This window comes from Monodon monoceros, unplaced genomic scaffold (genome assembly GCF_005190385.1).
Source record: "Monodon monoceros isolate NGI ecotype Baffin Bay Population unplaced genomic scaffold, NGI_Narwhal_1 Super_Scaffold_2, whole genome shotgun sequence".
NCBI lineage: Eukaryota > Metazoa > Chordata > Mammalia > Artiodactyla > Monodontidae > Monodon > Monodon monoceros.
In genome coordinates this window covers 85,194,101-85,212,663 of record NW_021703776.1, presented here as the reverse complement: position 1 = coordinate 85,212,663, position 18,563 = coordinate 85,194,101, and the positions used below count along the sequence as shown (strand labels likewise).

General features: G+C 38.9%; 1 protein-coding gene across 3 annotated transcripts in view; it reads left to right on the top strand.

Annotated features, from left to right (window-relative positions):
* The window catches only part of CHCHD3 (coiled-coil-helix-coiled-coil-helix domain containing 3), a 449,179-nt gene that overhangs the window by 184,101 nt on the left and 246,515 nt on the right, over positions 1-18,563 (top strand). For all 3 annotated transcript variants that reach the window (XR_003795228.1, XR_003795227.1, XM_029233536.1), the window contains exon 5: positions 5,093-5,176. Coding sequence is in view for 1 of the 3 variants with exons in the window: in XM_029233536.1 (XP_029089369.1) it covers positions 5,093-5,176 (84 nt within the window). In the remaining 2 variants the exon portion in view is untranslated. The remainder of the gene's footprint in view (positions 1-5,092; positions 5,177-18,563) is intronic.

Genomic DNA, 18,563 nt, shown 5'->3' with positions numbered 1-18,563 from the left:
AGTCTAGGGAGAGATTTGTGTTGTTAGCCTGTGGTTGGGTGTTTTCAGGGCTTTGGAGGTAGTTCCTCTTCAGTATGCATATCTGACCTTTTGGCGTGTTGCTTTAAAAAAAGTTCCAAGGATTTATGTCTTAGAAAAGTGAATATGGATATTTCTGCATATCCTTTATTTAGGTTGTAATCAGCCTCTCAAAATTAAATTTGGTGGTTGGTGTAGTCCATATTAGGCTGAAGCAGTATACTTGTGGTATTGAATTCGTAGTGTTTTCTAAGTAGCTGTAATAGAATATCTGTTACGTTTTCTTTGCTTAAAAGAAGAAATCTCACTGTGCAACTATATGTGAACAAAAGCAACATTATTTAGTGAAAATGTTTTAAGAACCATGGTGGGTAATGTCATGCATTTAATGGGGGAGAGAATCAAGTGCTAACACATTAAGCATTTAGTAAGTAAAATAATTTCCATGCTATAAATAACTGTTCAAGTTGTTACATTTTTTTGGTTGTTAATATAATTGCTGAATCACTCACTCTTACAGCTTTTGTACCATGTTATGTTTCCATCTGATAGTCAAAGGTAAATGTATGTGATATGTTTAAAAAATATTTTTTTGATTAAAGAAGTATAACTTTGTTATAGAAATTTTGGAAAATAGAGAATGGTCTAAGTAAGAAAAGTATCCCACTATGCGTATCGTATCCACTGTTAACATCTTAGCATACGTTACACTTTTTCTATGTCTACATAACTGGATGCTCAACTTGCCCTGTCCTTCCCTTCTGTCCCCTACCCCTGTTTATTAACCAAAGTTAGGAACTCAGTGTACATGGTAATTTGTGACCATTCTCCCCCCTTTAATATTTTGAGTTAAAAAATCAATTACTCTATTAAAACATTATTTTTTAATGGCTCTCAATGTTTAATCATTATGGCTAGACTGAAATCTTTATAATAAATATCCTGTTGTTGGACCATATCTTATTTACACAGACCTCTGTTGTTCCCACTTTTTTGTTGCTTTAAATAACGTTGGCTGCATTTTCTTAGCTATGTTTGTGTGCTTTTCTTAATATTTCCTAGGATTAAATGCCTAGAAGTGAAATTGGCTAACTGATAAGCAAATTAACAGTAGTAGAGATATACACACACACATCCATATATTTATATAGTTGTTTTTATGAATTTTAATATGCCTTATTTGGATCGACTTAAAATTTTTATACAGTTAAATTTATTCTTTGTGATATACAGTTGTTTGAGTTTTGACAAATGCATGCACTTATCTAACCACCACCATGATCAAGAAGCAGAATAGTTCCCTCACCTCAAAAAATTACCTCCTTTGTCTTTTGACTACAAAGTGTGTTTATTTTTAATATGGAAAATATAAAGAAAAATAATTGGAAACTATCCATAAGCTTACCACCCTGCTATAACTTCTGTTGAATATCCTTCTGGTCTTTTGTTTTTTTCTTCTTCCCTACAAAAAAAGAAATCATACTGTCCTTTCTGTTTATAGCCTTTTTCTTTTTCTTAGTATATTTTAATTTAATTGTTAGATTGGTTTTTTTGTGGGTTTTTTTGTCCTTTTTTTTGGCTGCGTTGGGTCTTTGTTGCTGCATGCGGGCTTTCTCCAGTTGTGGAGAGCGGCAGCTACTCTTGGTTGAGGTGCCCAGCCTTCTCATTGCGGTGGCTTCTCTTGTTGTGGAGCACGGGCTCTAGGTGCGCGGGCTTCAGTAGTTGATGCACACGAGCCCTAGAGCGCACGGGCTCAGTAGTTTTGGCACATGGGCTTATTTGCTCTGCGGCATGTGGGATCTTCCCAGACCAGGGATCAAACCCGTGTTCCCTGCATTGGCAGGTGGATTCTTAACCACTGTGCCACCAGGGAAGTCCCTAGATTGGTTTTTGTTTTTGTTTCTTTGCAATTCTAAATAATCTTACCATGAATATCTTTGCATGTTGCTATAATTACTCAAGTCCTAAAAGTGGAATGTTTAGATCTCAGTGCATATGTACAGTTTTCAAACTTATTTACATTTTGTCAAATGGATTTTTAAAATACTTGTGCCAGTTTACATTCTGACAGACAGTGTCTTGAAGAGCTTGTTTTTCCTGTATCCTGGGCAATATTATTTTTATATTTTTAAATTTTATAGATGAATTATGGAATTTTGTTATTTTAATTTTCATTTTTTGAGTTATTGTGGGGTTGGGTTTTTTTTAATGTGTTTATTATTTACCGTTTTGTGTGAATTGCCAGTCTATGTCATTTGCATGTTTCTCTCTTGGCTCTTCTGGGGAGCGGGGTGGGGTGGAGGGCTTATTTTTTAAGTGTTCTATATGTTAGTAACACTAATTTCACAGTTAGAGGTTGGTATTTCTTTGTCATTTGCTTATTCATTTTATTTAATGTTTTTTATTTAATGGAAGTTCTCATAAATCCATTCTTTTGCATTTCCTTTATATTTTGGAGGTATGTGTTGAATTTAGAAAGATCTTTTCTCTTTAGATCATATAGTCATGCATATTTTCTTCACACGTAACTTTATCAAAAATTCTTTCTCCATTTACTTTTTCTTTTATATTCCTGACAGACTAGTGAGGTTTTTACTGTGCTGTATCAGGGAGTCATAGATTATGTACTTGCATATACATGTATTTTATCTAACCTCAATATTTTGTTTTTTAATTATTCCAAGCAGCATGAACTTTTCATTGAAATCTTCTATTCACACTGTAATAGCACAGTCACATTTAAATGTGTGCCAAGTTTAAGCAAGTCCTCTTATTTTTTTTCCCCATTGCTGTCTTTTTTTTTTTCCCCCCAGTTTATTTATTTATTTTTTGCTGTGTTGGGTATTCGTTTCTGTACGAGGGCTTTCTCTAGTTGTGGCAAGCGGGGCCACTCTTCATCGCGGTGCGTGGGCCTCTCACTATCGCGGCCTCTCTTGTCGCGGAGCACAGGCTCCAGACGCGCAGGCTCAGTAGTTGTGGCTCACGGGCCTAGTTGCTCTGCGGCATGTGGGATCTTCCCAGACCAGGGCTCGAACCCGTGTCCCCTGCATTAGCAGGCAGATTCTCAACCACTGTGCCACCAGGGAAGCCCCCCATTGCTGTCTTTGATGTGCGTTTTAGATACTATCTATCAGATTTCTTGGTTGACATTAGGGGGAAAAAAAAGTACTTACATTGTTAAATAAATGTTTCTTTGTTTTTAACATGCTGCAGGATATTGAAGTCAAAGTAAGTAGCAAAACAATGACCTACAACAAACGAGCCAATGGGTTCACCTAAATTAAGCATATAGTGACAGTCACCCTTACACCGGTTGAGCCAGGTGACCCTTGATCATGTTGCGAAGAAAATATGGCACAAGAATGGGAATGCCGAAATATATACTTCTATTATTTCTTAAAGTTACTAGTCAGGCATGTATTCAACATTCATTGAACAAAAAATATGTTAAAAACTTTTCTAACATGGGGTATTGTAGGGAGTTCTGTTCTCTCCGAGATAAAGGCACTTAAACATAATAAAAATAGAAACAACAGTTTAAGAAATGCATTTTTTCATTCTCCTCCAGTTTTATTGAGATATAATTGACATACAGCACTGTATAAGGTTAAGGTGTACAGCATAATGATTTGACTTACATCATGATCACAATAAGTTTAGTGAACATCCATCATCTCATATAGATACAACATTAAAGAAGTAGAAAAAAAAATGCTTTTCCTTGTGAACTCATAGGATTTACCCTCTTACGAACTTTCATTTATAAGGTAGAGCAGTATTAATTACCTTATCATGTTGGACATTACATTCCTAATATTAATGTATCTTGCAACTGGAAATTTGTACCTCTTTACTACCTTCGTCTAATTCCCCCTCTCCCCTCTCTTCATCTCTGGTAGTCACAAATATGATCTCTTTTTCTATGAGTCTTTTTGTTCGTTTGTTTTTGAAGTATAATTGACATACAACACTGTGTTAGTTCCTGGTGCACACCATAGTGATTCGATATTTCTGTACATTACAAAATGATCACCATAATAAGTCTAGTTGCCATCTGTCACCATACAAAGATATTAACTAATTATAGACTACATTCCCCACACGGTACATTTCACATTTGTGAATCATTTATTTTGTAACTGGAAGTTTGCCTCTTAATCTCCCTCACCTATTTCTCTCCTCCCCACACCCCTCCCCTCTGACAGTCTGTTTCTTCTCTGTATCTATGACTCTGTTTCTGTTTGGCTATGTTTGTTCATTGTTTTGTAGATTCCACATATAAATGAAATCATACAATATTTCTCTTTTTCTGTGTGCCTTATTTTACTTAGCATAATACCCTCTAGGTCCATCCATGTTGTTCCAAATGGCAAGATTTCAAAGAAATGCATTTTTAAATTTAGCTTGAAAAAATTCAAAAGTAAGCATCTTTATCATTATTTTTTTCAAGAATAAATATTTTATTACTTGATTTTTAATTTTGTAAAAAGAAGATCTTATAAATTAGAAGTGGGATAACTAAGAGTTTAAAAATTACTTTTATTGTTTTATTATTAATTATTTAAAATTATTCAAATAAACAAATACAATAGTTTTTGCCCTTTTCGCCAAAGACAGCTACTTCATTAAAAAGGAGGTAGACCAATACATGTGTTTATATGCTGGTTTCACTCGTTAGTTTAAGGGTTCTCAAACATTAAGGTTGATGTACAAAATCTTATATAGGCGTTTTCTTGTGGTTATCGCTCCAGAAAGATGGTTAATAACCACGTGTATTATACCTGGAATAAAATCAAAGTCTTATTGTGCAAAATATTAATCCTTGAAATTACTCTTCGAAAGAGAAGTTACAAAGTAGGACACAGCTGTTACAGTTAACAACAAGTGCAATGCAGACTCATTCTTTACATTTAGTTGCAGCAGTCCTCATGTTATTAATGTTTTTTCTATGGCAGAGACCTAATAGATTGCAAAAATCTTCATCTTTGAATACTTATTTCTAATGCAGTTTATACTTCTGCTTTGCTGTTACTGCTTTTTCTTCATATAGTATATTCTTCATTTCTTTTTTTAGGCTAAGCAGCTGGAAGAGAAAGATCGAGTGATTAAGAAGCAGGATGCATTCTACAAAGAGCAGCTGGCTAGACTGGAGGAGAGGGTATGACTATTTCTTGTCAGTGATTCTCTTCTTTTACCACATTTGCGGTGTTCCCATGTATATATTTAAAAATCAGTACATTAGCACTGTAACTGCTTTTTCTCATTAAAAAGTGGCCAGGAAATGAAGACGCCAAGTGTGCAGATCGTTCTCGAAGATAATGTCATTTTTACTTTGGTAGTTTTGCATATTGTTGTGTTGTTTGTTCATTGATGCATTTTACTACTAAGGAACTCCTTCCAAATATTTTTCCCTGTATGTTTAGAAACTGCATTGTCTCCAGGTCAAACAGTAGAGTGCTACTGTTGGCTTTCCCAAACATTGACTAAACTTGAGCACGTTCTTAGAAATGGTAGTGTTTTAAAGGATAAATTGTCTTTGTGAAAGCTGTTTCACTGCACTTGTGGCCAAGAAATGAATGTCTTCTTCAAAACTGGTGGACAGGAGCTAAATAGTAGGACTCAGGAGAAGAGTTAGGATGAGGAGTGGAGGAAGTACCTCTGGTTGACCTGACCCTAGAATTTGACAGAGACGCAAAGAGGGAAATTAAGGCTGGAACAAAAGGAAGCAGTGGGTTTAAGAATGGGAGCTTGAGGACCCAATCAGTGCCCCTGTTCAGTGAAGTATATTTGTTGTCTAGGATAAGTTCATACATAGACCATGAGGTTACAAAGCTAGCTTTCTCTTTGCTTTGATTGAGACCCCCAAAGTTGATTGATTTAGAATAGGTTGTTTCATAAGAAACTAGATAAACTAAGAAATAAACTATTAAGCCCCATTCAGTACAAATATTTGTATGTTGATCATCTTCACCTGTCTCTGTATGTCACTGAACTGAGTGCTTCCTGAGTGTAGGGACCGTTTTCTCACTGATTCAGCAGATATCTACCTAATATATGCCAGGCTCTGGTAGTGCCAGAGATATGCTAATAAAGAAAGTGAGCTAAACTTCTGCCCTCGTGGAGCTTAAATTCAATTAAAACCTCGTCAACATGTTGAATGGCAGATTGTGATAATATGGCAGACAGTAAAGTGGGGGGAAAAGGAGTCCCAGGGCCTAAGAGTGTAGGTGTGGGGCTGGGTGGAGAGGGAGGGCCTGTCTAATGGGATGGTATCTGGGAAGAGGTCTGCAGCAATGGGAAGCAGGCCAGCACCAAGAGGGCTTTTGAGTGGAAGAGTATTCTGGCTGCTGTCTTGGGCAAGAACTGAAGCAAGAGGGACTTGGAGATAACAGTGGCAATTCAGAAAAGTGGTGGTGATGGCTTGGGCCAGGGTGCTAGCAGTGGAGGAATGAGATGTGGTTGGATGTTTCACAGGCAGAGCTGACCAGATGTGCTGATGGTTTTGAACATGAGTGAAAGAAAGAACTCAGAGATATTCTAGGTATATAGCTTTTACAGCTAGAAGGATGGATTTTCCAAGGCCAAGGCTATTAAAATATGGATCTGGATGTAGGCAGTGGAGGAAATCAGTTCGATTTTGGATATGGTAAGTTTGGGATGCTACTTAAGACATCCAAGTAGAGATGTTAAATAAGCATAAAGTGGAAATGCTTAGCACAGAAGTCAGCACATTTTTCTGTAAAGGGCCAGATAGTAAATATTGCAGGCTTTGCAGGCCATGTATGGTTTCTGTTGCAACTACTCGACTCTGCCATTGTAATGTGAAAGCAGCCATACCATAGCCAATGTGTCAGTGAACAAGTGTGACTGTTGTAATATATGGACACTGAAGTTAGAATTTCATGTAATTTTCAAATGTCATGAAATACTCTTCTTCTGATTTGTTTCCCCCAGCCATTTAAAAACGTAACACCATTCTTAGGGCTGTAGTAAAACAGGTGGCGGGCTGGATTTGCCCCATGAGTTGTGGTTTGCAGAAGCCTGGTTTAGTGCACAGGTTCTGACATCAGGTGGCTTGGATTCAAATCCCTGAACTGACATTTACCTGCTGCATATCATGGAGCATCTAACGTAAACTTCCAGTTTCCTCAGCTATAAAATGACGGTATAATGGTACTTACCTCATTAATTTGTCAAATGAGATAATTCTCACAAATCACCTATAATAGTGTCCAGGACAGGGTAACCATTCAGTCAGTGGTAGCTCTTCTTTTTACTTCTGTCCATCCAGAGCACTGTCCCTGATATAATGAGTAAATGTTAGCTGAATAAAATGATTGAGTAAAAGTTTTTGAGGTGATTAACCAGGACCTGCTTTTTCCCCACTCAGTGATAGTTTTCTTTGCTTTCAAGTATTACTATGCTAGATACCTTTTGAAGTCCTCATCGATTACTGTTAGGTATAAGAAAAGGCACTGATAAATATTTACCCATTTCTCATAAATCCACCAATTTGATAGAGATATTCAGTGATGGGTATGAGGCACTGAGAGGATTTGCTCTCGGCTGATTAAAGGGGTCTGCTTAACAGTTAACTGTTGTTTCTGGTCTCAGGTTAGAACAAGGTGGGGAAGGTCAGGTGGACATGGTGTGCTGATACCAAATCATTGTCACAAACGTCTTCTTATAACACACAAACACACATCTTTTCTTTTTTGAAGATGAGGCTGGAAAGAAGTTATTTAGGAATTTTAACTGAAAGCTGAGAAGCTGAGTGAACTTAGAAGAATGCCGAGGAGGAATAATCACATTATTATTAGTTAATACTTAATAACTCCATATTTAAGAACATGTGGTGGAAAGAATGCTGGACTAGGAGTCAGAAGGCATGGCTTTTTCATCTAGTTATTTGACAATTCACCTAATCTCTCGTGGTCTCTGGTTCTTCATCTATAAAGTGGGGATAATACTCTGTTCCTTACTCACCTTTGTGAGTTATTGGAGGGACCAGATAAAATGATATATTTAAAAGCCCCTTGAAAACTGGAAAGAGCTTAGCAAATACAAGCTGTTGCCATTAAAGAATATTTCCTTTCCATTGTGTGCAAGATATTAAAAATCATAAAATTACTTTAGTGTTATTCAGCTTTCTGGTGTCTTCTGCCCATTTTATAATATCTTGTTTTTGTTTATTACTGCCATTCCTAAAGTACCTAAGGTGAATTTTGTCCAATTGGATTTCATCTAGGAACATTTGAGAGACATTTAGGTGTCCAGAGACGAAGCATTTTCTAGCCTTAGTGCGAAAGATTGTAAAGAGGGTTTTTCTTGTGATGACAGTGAAAAGTACAACGTCTAACCATTTCTGTTAGAAATTCTACACACTTTGTGTTAAAAGATGTAAAATGCCCAATCCAATAGTGGATAATGTAAGAAAAAAAATGATTGTGGTATTATAACTTGCAGAATCATTAACTTACAATGAAATCCCAGGTTCCTGTTTAAAATTCAAGTTTAAAAGTGGATATAAGTACATATCTTTCTCCATTTTAACCAAGTGAACTTAAGAAACCATACACTGAATACTAGGTGGTATATTAATGGAGAGGAGGGGACACTGAGTCTTTTACAGAGTCATTACAGGGATGATTTCTAAGACCACCGTACCATCTGCCCATCAGCTAGATTAGCAAACACAGTAATTGTATACATAATCACTTTTTTATGACTCAGTCTTGTTACTCAACTATTCATTTTCATTGACTTGAGGCAAATTTCGTGATGCACCTACAGCATGATACCCCTAAGAGTTATTTTAATATCTCATTGTGCTTCTTTTACTTTGAAGTGAGAAATTCATGGTCATTTGAGAATTATGAACCCGAGTCTGTTGAACATTTGAAGCACATTCAGTTCTGTAATACAGCTTGGTGTGCCTCTTGGTTCTATTTCAGTAAACTCCTTATCAGTTAGACATTCCCTTGTGTGAATGGAGCTTTCTCGTCCCAGGTATTTATATTGGCTGGTTCACCAGGAGTCTGAGATAACTTTCTCCTTTCACTAACTCGGGAGGAGTAATAAGTGCAATTTAATTGGACACCAGTTTCACGCTTCTCAGAACCAGTATGCAAAAGCAACAGCTCTTCACTGAGAAAGAAGGTCAAAGCCATTTAAAAGTTTTTTGAGTCCTTGTTTCATTGCAAATGTTGCCAGCTTCATCAAACAACGTTGATGTGGACGTGAGATAAACTTTTGTATTTTAAGAACGTGGACTTCCCTGGTGGCGCAGTGGTTAAGAAGCCGCCTGCCAATGCAGGGGACACGGGTTCAAGCCCTGGTCTGAGAAGATCCCACGTGCCGAGGAGCAACTAAGCCCGCGCGCCACAACTACTGAAGCCCGTGTGCCTAGAGCCCATGCTCCGCAACAAGAGAAGCCACTGCAATGAGAAGCCCAGGCACCACAACGAAGAGCAGCCCCCGCTCACCGCAACTAGAGAAAGCCTACGTGCAGCAACGAAAACCCAAGGCAACCAAAAATAAATAAATTAATTAAAAGGGAAAAAAAAAAAGAACGTGAGAGGCGTTGCATGTAGGTATGCCCTAATTGAGAGAGGCTTGAGTATCAATTCTTGGTGGTTGAGGTAAGAGGCTTGAGAGTATTAATTCCTGTTGGGAGATTTGATGAAAGAAAGCCCAGGGCAGCTTTCAAAGAAAAGGTTCTTAGATGTTTCTAAGAAGCCTTTGCCAGTCCCTCAGGGAATTCTCCATAATGCTTTGTGTACCTCCCTTAATGTGCCACATTTATGACAATTGTGATTAGTTATCTGTGTTTATTTTGTAAACTCCTTGAGGGTAAAGGTCATTTTCTTATTTCCCACAACTCACGTAGTAGGTGTGCAGTGAACGAATCCTACATTTACTAAGCTTATGCCGTAAAGTTAGGTCCAAGCTATTAGTGTACAGTTCTTAAGTATTCACAAAATATTTAGTATCTTCATTAGTTATTTAAATTGATAGTCTAAATCTATCCTGTGAGAAAATCAAGTTTAACTTTGAACATCTGGATATTTATAGCATCCTCATCGTCCTGGTAGCTAACAGTAACATTTTTTGAGTATTTATGTTGTGCTGGGCACTTTGCATGGATTATGTCATTTTATTATCATAAACAACCCTATGAGGCTGTCAACCCTGTTGTTTAGATGAAGGTCCTAAGGCTTCAAGTAACTTGCCCAAGAATATACAGACAAAATGTGATCTGGATTTGAGCCAGGTCCAACACCTGAGCTTTTAGCCATTGTCCAGTACCATCTTTAATGTTTGTCAGTTGTGCACTTAAGAAGTTAAATCCTGCTGATTGCTTTGTTAATTCTTTGGGTAGTAAATTAACTCCTTCTGGCTTCTAATACAACTTTTTAGGTCCTGATGTTAAAACTTGATCAGTGCCACCTCATAACCTGAAAATGTTAAGCATTCAAAATGCCTAATTTTCTCCCCAGGATTTGGCACTTCCTGGGAAAATTGGACCAAAAGGGAATAAACAGGGTCTTATTACTTAGCGACTGCAGCATGATACCCCCAAGAGTTACTGTAATATCTAGTTGTGCTGCTTTTACTTTGAAGTAAGAAATTCATAGTCATTCAAGCAGTTTAGAAATGTCTTTGAGATTCATTCATTCATATGCTCACAGTGTTACTACAGGATAGTCATCTCATTCCATCTCTAGAAAGAAAACAAACGTTCTGTAACTGTTTTATCAACTGTTTTGATGGTTATCTAATTAGAGCCTGGGTTGCCTGCTCCCGGAACATCCATTGCCTGGATATTCTTCAGGAAAGTGTGTATTTTTCTCGTAGTCTGTTAGCACTCTGGAAGGAAATTGAGAGGCAGGACCAAGGCCATATTATAACAGGGCAGAATCCAGATTCTCCCAGGATCTTCTAGGATGAAGGACCCCTCACTCCCCAGGACATCTAGAGATATGAGTTCTTTGATGATCAGTGTGTCTTGCATGTCTGACTTCTCAATTATGAATTGAATTGATTTGCTCTACTGAATGCACTTTGCTTTTGGCGTTCATGAGAATGGTGGGGTTTGGCACAGCATGAAGAGCGCTGTAAAAGGCCTGGTGGCTTGAGGAGCTGAGGGAGATCAGAGAGCTTAGTTGGGTACTGTTACAGTGTTCAGATCAGCAGGGCAGTGGGGTATGTATTGCTTTCAGTTTACAGGCTCCTCTGGGTTTCAGCAGCTATTTACATACACATTGCAGTCAACCGCATACAATTAAGGAGGAGAGGGAATTATACAAGCTGAGCAAAAGAGAGCAGGGCAAAGAGAATGGTGAAAAGTAAATTGTCATTAAGAAGAAAAGTACTTTACTAGTTCATCACCTGTGGAGAGAGTTGCTAATTAAATTCTAAGGTCATGCTTACATCAAATGAGCAATTTTTAAAAGCCTTTTTACTTATAGTGGGTGGCATATCTTCTATTGCATCACAGTGTTGGGCTCATCTGTATGATTAATTGGCTTTTATGATTGCTTGGCGACTTCTTTGTCATTAGTACCTTCATTTCTGTGTTCCTCTTTGCAAAGCTTGGGGGAAAAATAATGCCAAGAATGATAATAAAGAGAAATGACAACAGAACAGATTATTGCCAGCCCAGTGTGTTCCTTATGCGAAGAAATTAGTATGCATTTTTACTACCAGATGAAGTCTGTCACTGTAAAAATATTTCATTGAGCAGAGCTGGGTCAGCCATTTCAGGGGATTAATACAGGGTAGAATCACAGACCACTGACGTCTGAGATCCTGAAACATAAACAGTCTATTTTGGGGTAGGGCGATAACTGCTAAAACTCAATTTATGGGATAAAAAAAACCCCTTCGATGTTTTCCCTCGAGGTGCTTTCTAAACAGTTGTCAGTGATTCTAGGTCATATGGGTAGCTGATATATACACTAAATAATGTGCATGTTTTGGCCATGCACTGTGATATAGCAAATTTAACACAGTAGTTAAAAGCATAACTTTGTGGTAGATATGCCTCCGTAGGTTATGCTAGTTTGCATTTGTCGGCCTAGAGAGAGAGATTATTCCTTTGACACTTGGAAATTTTGTACTGGCCTCCTCATTCATCTTGAAATCAAGGCAGTTTCTCTGTGGTTTCTGTAGTTACTGAGGGTTGCAGAAAGAGATAAGCCTCTCTGGTCTAGCAGTTTGGATGTTGAAGGCATAGAAGCCAATGTCACTTTTAATCATAATACCATTAAAAACTGCAGAGGTTTCAGCAAAGTGGTTTTCAGCATGTACCTTGAGTTGCTCTGAGATTTTTTTTTTATCATTAACGAGTAATGATAGTTCACATAAATGCACTTAGATGTTAATTGTTAGGTAGAGAAATTAATAAGGCCCAATATCACCATATCTTTTGTTAATGTAATTGGAACAGTTATTTATAACTTAGATTCAGAGACTGAACCCTTTGGCACTCTTACCGGGCTCCCTAAGGGAAGTTTATTATTGCAGATATTCCAAAAGCAGCAAGCAGGGTGGACTTTTTTTTCTATTTTTGTTCTCTAGGGGCAAGAAAATTGATGCAGTATAGTGAATATGGGGGTCTTATCCTTAATTCATTATTCAACAAGTCCTCCAAACACATTGGCTTTTCTGTTAACCTCTCTGAATTTTCTAATGGGAAATGTGGTAACCTTGGGTAACCTTGAAATGCTTTCTTAATCTGGCTTTAGGGATACGAGACTTAAATTTTTTCCAGGATGAACTGTGAAAAGTGCATCCCGTAAAAATGATCCCTTTAACTGGAGCCAGTTTTTCTATGACTAACTTTAGAGGAAAGATTTGTAAATCATGGTATCAGCACTTAATTTGGGGCTCTATTTACCATGTAGGCTGTCAAGAAGTATTAACCTTAAGGTAAGATGAGAATGTGGAGTACAAAGCTATGGGCTGATGGCACAGAGTATACCAGGTATTAAATAGCATTATCCACCCTGCCTGCTACAGTAAATAGGATTTCACTATTATGATGTGTCAGGGCTTTCAGTGAAATCAAATTTACAGGACACTATACTGCCATCCTCTCTGCTGAGCAGCTTTATTCTGGGATCTTGCTTTCATATCAGTCCTGTTGGTAGGAAATACTTGTACCAGTTGTGCATGGAAATTATAATTTAATGATCTCTTCCTTTTCTCTATTCAGATCTTAGAATGGACCACTGTGCTTTGCAGCGATAGCCCCAGGGCTCTGAGAAAGAGATAATGTACAGTTCAGCTTTAAAGCCCAGTATTGCCTTTTTTGAGTACTTGTCATGATCATAAGTGCTAAGATGCCAACAGCATGGGTTGCTTACTTTCTCAGCTCTTCACATTTCCTTTACCTTGTGAAAGACTCTACAATAAAATAGATTCTGTTTACCATGACAGTTTTTAAAATGGTATGCCACTTGAATGTGTAAAGACAAGGTAAGAAATAAAGTGTTATGAAATCCAGGGAAAATTAATTCCACTTTTAAAGATTCTGTTCATTTTGTCTGGGGGGCTCAGTAGGCTGTCTTATTTGAAAAGCAATTAATATCCTCTTTCCTTTCTTTGGAATCTTTTCTTGTTATTGATAAGAATATTGCACCCAGGAAGTCATTCTGCGTTTCCTGTGTATTTCCTGTGTATTTGATTGAAAATGAGCTAAATCTCTTAAATTTTCTTGGCCTCCAATTTCATAATTAGTGATTGTTTTGCTTCTTGGTATCTTGTTTATTTATATATTTCAAGTGTACTCCATTTAGGCAGACCAGCCAGTGCTTATTTCCCTATTTTACTGACTAAAAAATTAAAATACATGAATATTAATTTTTTTAAAGGAAATTGCACGGCTGGCGTTAGAAGATGCACTTGAATCCCAGTTTTATGTTCAGACCATGAGCCAGCTGTGCCTCTATAAGGGATTACGTTTCAACACATTAGCTTCATTAAGAAAGATATATTTGGTCATTAAAACATTTGCAAATAGTGTTATTTCTTAACATCATCAAGTAAGAAGTGCCCATATCTGAACTTGGCATATAAAAGCAGGTTGGCACGGTAAGGTCAGCATTTAATGAAGGGAATCTAAATCCAGCCTGGCCATGGAGACTAACGTAGGAGTTTGACCTTGGTCATTCTTATCAGAATTTGGGATGGAGGGCGCTAGAGGGGGTCATTGGCATTCACCATTCATTCAAACACACATTTGTTAAATTTCTCCAGTGAGCCAGGCACTGTACGTAGATATAGTGATGAATACAAACGGTACAAACACCTGTTGGCATCTGGTACAGAGCTTTTAATTGCCACAGTGGATCCGTGGAGGCTTTGCCAGACTGTTTTCCAGAGCAGAAATATTTTGTGAGGAATAGCTGCTACTTTTTGTCCCTTAAAGGTCTAAAGATCATGGGATTTAAAGTGGAATCTAGTGGGTTGAAGAGATTCGTCAGGTTAAATGCTCAGGTAAAGACCCAATGAACTGGGACTTCCCTGGTGGCGCAGTGGTTGAGAATCCACCTGCCAATGCAGGGGACACGGGTTTGAGCCCTGGTCCGGGAACCCACGTGCTGCGGAGCAACTAAGCCCGTGTGCCGCAACTACTGAACCTGTGCTCTAGAGCCCATGAGCCACAACTCCAGAGCCTGCACACCACAACTACTGAAACCCCCGTGCCTAGAGCCCGTGCTCCGCAGCAAGAGAAGCCACCGCGATGAGAAGCCCGCACACTGCAACGAAGAGTAGCCCCCGCTCACCACAACTTGAGAAAGCCTGCTCACAGCAACGAAGACCCAACGCAGCCAATAAATAGATAGATAGATAGGTAGACAGACAGACCCAGTGAACTGGTTGTGTTAAATAGCTGTATTTGAAAATAAATGTTAATTATGTAAGTTCCATGAAGACCAGAACTATTTCCACTTTTTGATCACCATGATAGTGCCTGGCACATAATAGGCACTAGATAACTTTTAAAATTAATGTGTTAGTCAGGAAGTGGGATGGGTGCCTTGGCCAAATAATTCTGAAGAGTGCTAAGCTTAACTAAGCAGAACAGATTTCTTTACTGTAGGCCTTCTCAGAGTTTATATACATTCTGAGCTTCCAAGATGAGGATACTGCATGCCATGTTTCAGCATTAAACCATAGTCTTTTTTTTTCAAGAAACACTCATTAACTTATCCCAGTACACCATCTGAGATTTTCTGTGCCCTGCATAATGCCAGGACTTACATTTTTTTTGAGTCCTTCCTTATCTGCATCCTAGAATGTAGAGGTCGGGCAGCCATAGAAGTTTGTTGATAGAGTTCCTAATTTGAGGGCTTCTGAGGACCTGCAGCCATCCTGGAATTGCCTGCCATTGTACTGTGTTGCAGAAGGGTGGACAGAAGAGGAAGAGGCCTAGGGATTCTAAAGTTCCTCTGGAGGGCTGTGTTCTGACTCTAAACTGTCTTCATAATCTCTGGTCCATCTAAGAGTCTTTGAGAAAGCTGTACCCACGGTAGCTCAGTTTCATCAGGGCCCTCCCACCACAGGACACAGAATCACGCCCATTAACCCAAGAGTCGTACATCCTCATGTGAAGAATTGGGCACACAGAATGCCACCAAGGATCCAGGCTCGCAGTAGGATTTTTCTTCTTTTTCATGGAATGAAGTAGGAGGGTAATCAGATTTGATAAATATTTAATTACCACTGTGGGTCTTTAACCCAAAAGTGTTTACCAAGATCTAGAGCTGGAGGAACAAGCAAAAGATATATCAATATCTTCCACTCCTTCAGAATCTCGAGTTTTCTGTGACCGTTCAGAAAGAGTTTGGAAGCAGTAAGGTTTGCTTGCCTAGGTCAGAAAGTAGTGCAGTCTTTGTATCCCTAGGAAGTTGAATGAAGGTCAACAATCCTGCTCTGTAATCTCATTCAGCTTCAGAGACGGTTAAGCTCAAGAGTCCAGGGAGGACAGTGTGGCCACAGCACTGCCCCCTCACGACTTGTAGTTTCACATGAGATCTATGAGGGTGGGAACCCTGTCTGTTCACTGCTCTATCCCTAGCCCCTGCAACAGAGCCTGGCACATAGTAGGTGCCTGACAGATCTTTGTTGAGTAAATGAATAAAGGAGTTTTCAGCAGGTGAAAGGCTTTAATCCCAGAAGCGGCCCAGGTACCTTAGATATGCATCTTCCAGGTGCACCTCACCTCAAGTTACACCTTACCCTGCAAGTTTCCTAGAGATTCAGGCGAGGGTCCTTCTGCTCCAGCCATGCCAGCTACTGATAGTAATGCAGCTGCATGCCTTATTTACATCGAGTGAAACAGTCAGTGCAGATGCTACTATTTGGGCGCAAACCTTTGAAGTAAATTAAATCATATTGCCTAAGTGATGTTCTTATCCATTACGTTTATGTGACTTGAGGCAGGGGTAATCAGTTTTGTCCACAAACCCTGTCCTAAATAGAATCCGAACTTCTTGAGTTATCCCCAAACTTGGCTTTTGGTGAAAATGTTCCTGGGTACTTTGCACTGTGGACATCCTTGCTGTTCCAAGGCTGCTGGTCAAGAAATATAGTATTAGCAGCAGCAGCATCATATTAAAACAGCCGCCATCTATTGAGGGACTATTATAAGCCTGGCAGTACACGAAATTATTTAACACAATCATTTTAACCCCTGGACAGACCTCTAGGGGAAGGTATTTTCTTCCTTCACCACCTAACCAGTTACTGACTTTGTTCTTCAGACTCAGAGACATCAAGTAACTTGCCCTAAAGTTTCCCAGCCAGTGTAGCCAGGCCTCTGTCTCCTCACTGACAGCCTCTCCTTCTGTGTGACCAGTGGTAGACTACGATACTCCCTTGAGGCTTTCTGACATTACAGTTATTATGCAATTCCACTCCCCTTGCCCAGATTTTAGGAAGAATTTTGGTGGAAGTGGGCATGACATTTTTTGTTTAGAGCCAGTAGAGTCAAGTAACAGATTCTCAGCCATGTTTCCCTTAGCAGCATTTGTACTTGGCTTCTTACATAAACTAAGCACCAGCAGTCTTACTTAACAGTGGATCATATTCTGCAGTGAAGTGATATTAAACCAGTTTCATGATCAGATGATGGATACAATTAGTATGGCTTTAGTACCTAGACTAAACGGATAGGAGAGATGCTGACAGTAAGGAAACAGTAAAGGATCTGTAGATTGGGCCTTAGCCTCTGAGAGGATGGAGGGAAAAGATGATGGTCCTGGAAATACCAGGGGGAGAAATAACCGGAAATCAAAATTAAAGCCAGGCTAGATCAGCCATGGTGATGGTGAAGAGGCTTAGTGGGATGACAGCGAGAGAAGCGGGTGGAGGGTCCAAGAATGATCTTCTTGTAGCTCCCATTGCCACTTGGGCACCTTTGCCCTCACTGTCTTCCTTTGCCATGGCCTACTTTGCAAAATCATTTCTTTCTAATAGATCTCCAACGTAGCCCTTGAACTCCTGTGTCCACAGCAGTCCAGCCTACTTAGCCTGCTGTTCAGATTGCGTACATATGGAATCTTGGAGCACAAACTTCCTGCAAATTTAGGTTATTGTCACACAAATATGAGTTTACTGTCAATTTCCTTTCTCTAGTTTAAGGCCAGAGGTGTTGCTCCTATCTTACAGCTATTTGAACTTCAATTCAGGGGCTTCCCTAGGCTCTGCCTCTGAATTAACCCAAGTAATTAAATCTCAGAAATATGACACTCAGTCAGCTACCCTTAAGCCATTCCTGCATTCAACCTCCGTGATGGTTTTCCCTCTACTGCTTCAGTGTTATTCACTAGGAAATCCCCAAGCTTGCTGTCTCTCTGTACATTGCTCTGCCTCGTGTTAGACATCCCCTGTTTAGGGGATATTGAGCACGTACTCCGTGCCCCGGTATTGTGCACAGTAGGTCCTGTGATCCATGGAGTGACTAACGCAGGCACGGTTTACCTCTGCTATCTCATCCCTCCTCCTTGCCTGTCATTTCTTCTTAGTATTTCTAGAACTTAATCACAATGTAGTCTCTACCTTGCCTAGACAGACTGTAAGTGATGTGAGGTGCAGAGTGAAAATAGAAGTGAGAGAAGAGTAGTTCAAGGCTGAGAGTTAAGATCCTTGGGTAGGCAGTCCATGTGCTGAGAAGGTCTGTGTTTCTCTTTATCTAGCTATTGTTAAAATGAAAATTTAACTAGAACTACAGTGAATATTTCTGTAGTTCCAGAAAAATAATACATAATAAATTGTAAACCGTCTTTTCTCTCATGATGTAGTTGCTCTAGATTGTAGAAATTTGGCAGACATTCCTAGAACTGTTTGTTAAAATTCAATAGCATGTAATTAAAGACAGAGACTGCCATTTCTCTGGTGGGTACATTAAAAAATTATATTGTATCATTTGGATTTGACCGTGAACTCAGTTCCCAAAAGAATAATGCCAGAAAGACAAAAGGATAAGTATATTGTGCTAAATAGAGGCACAAGTTACATAAAGTAACTACATTTAC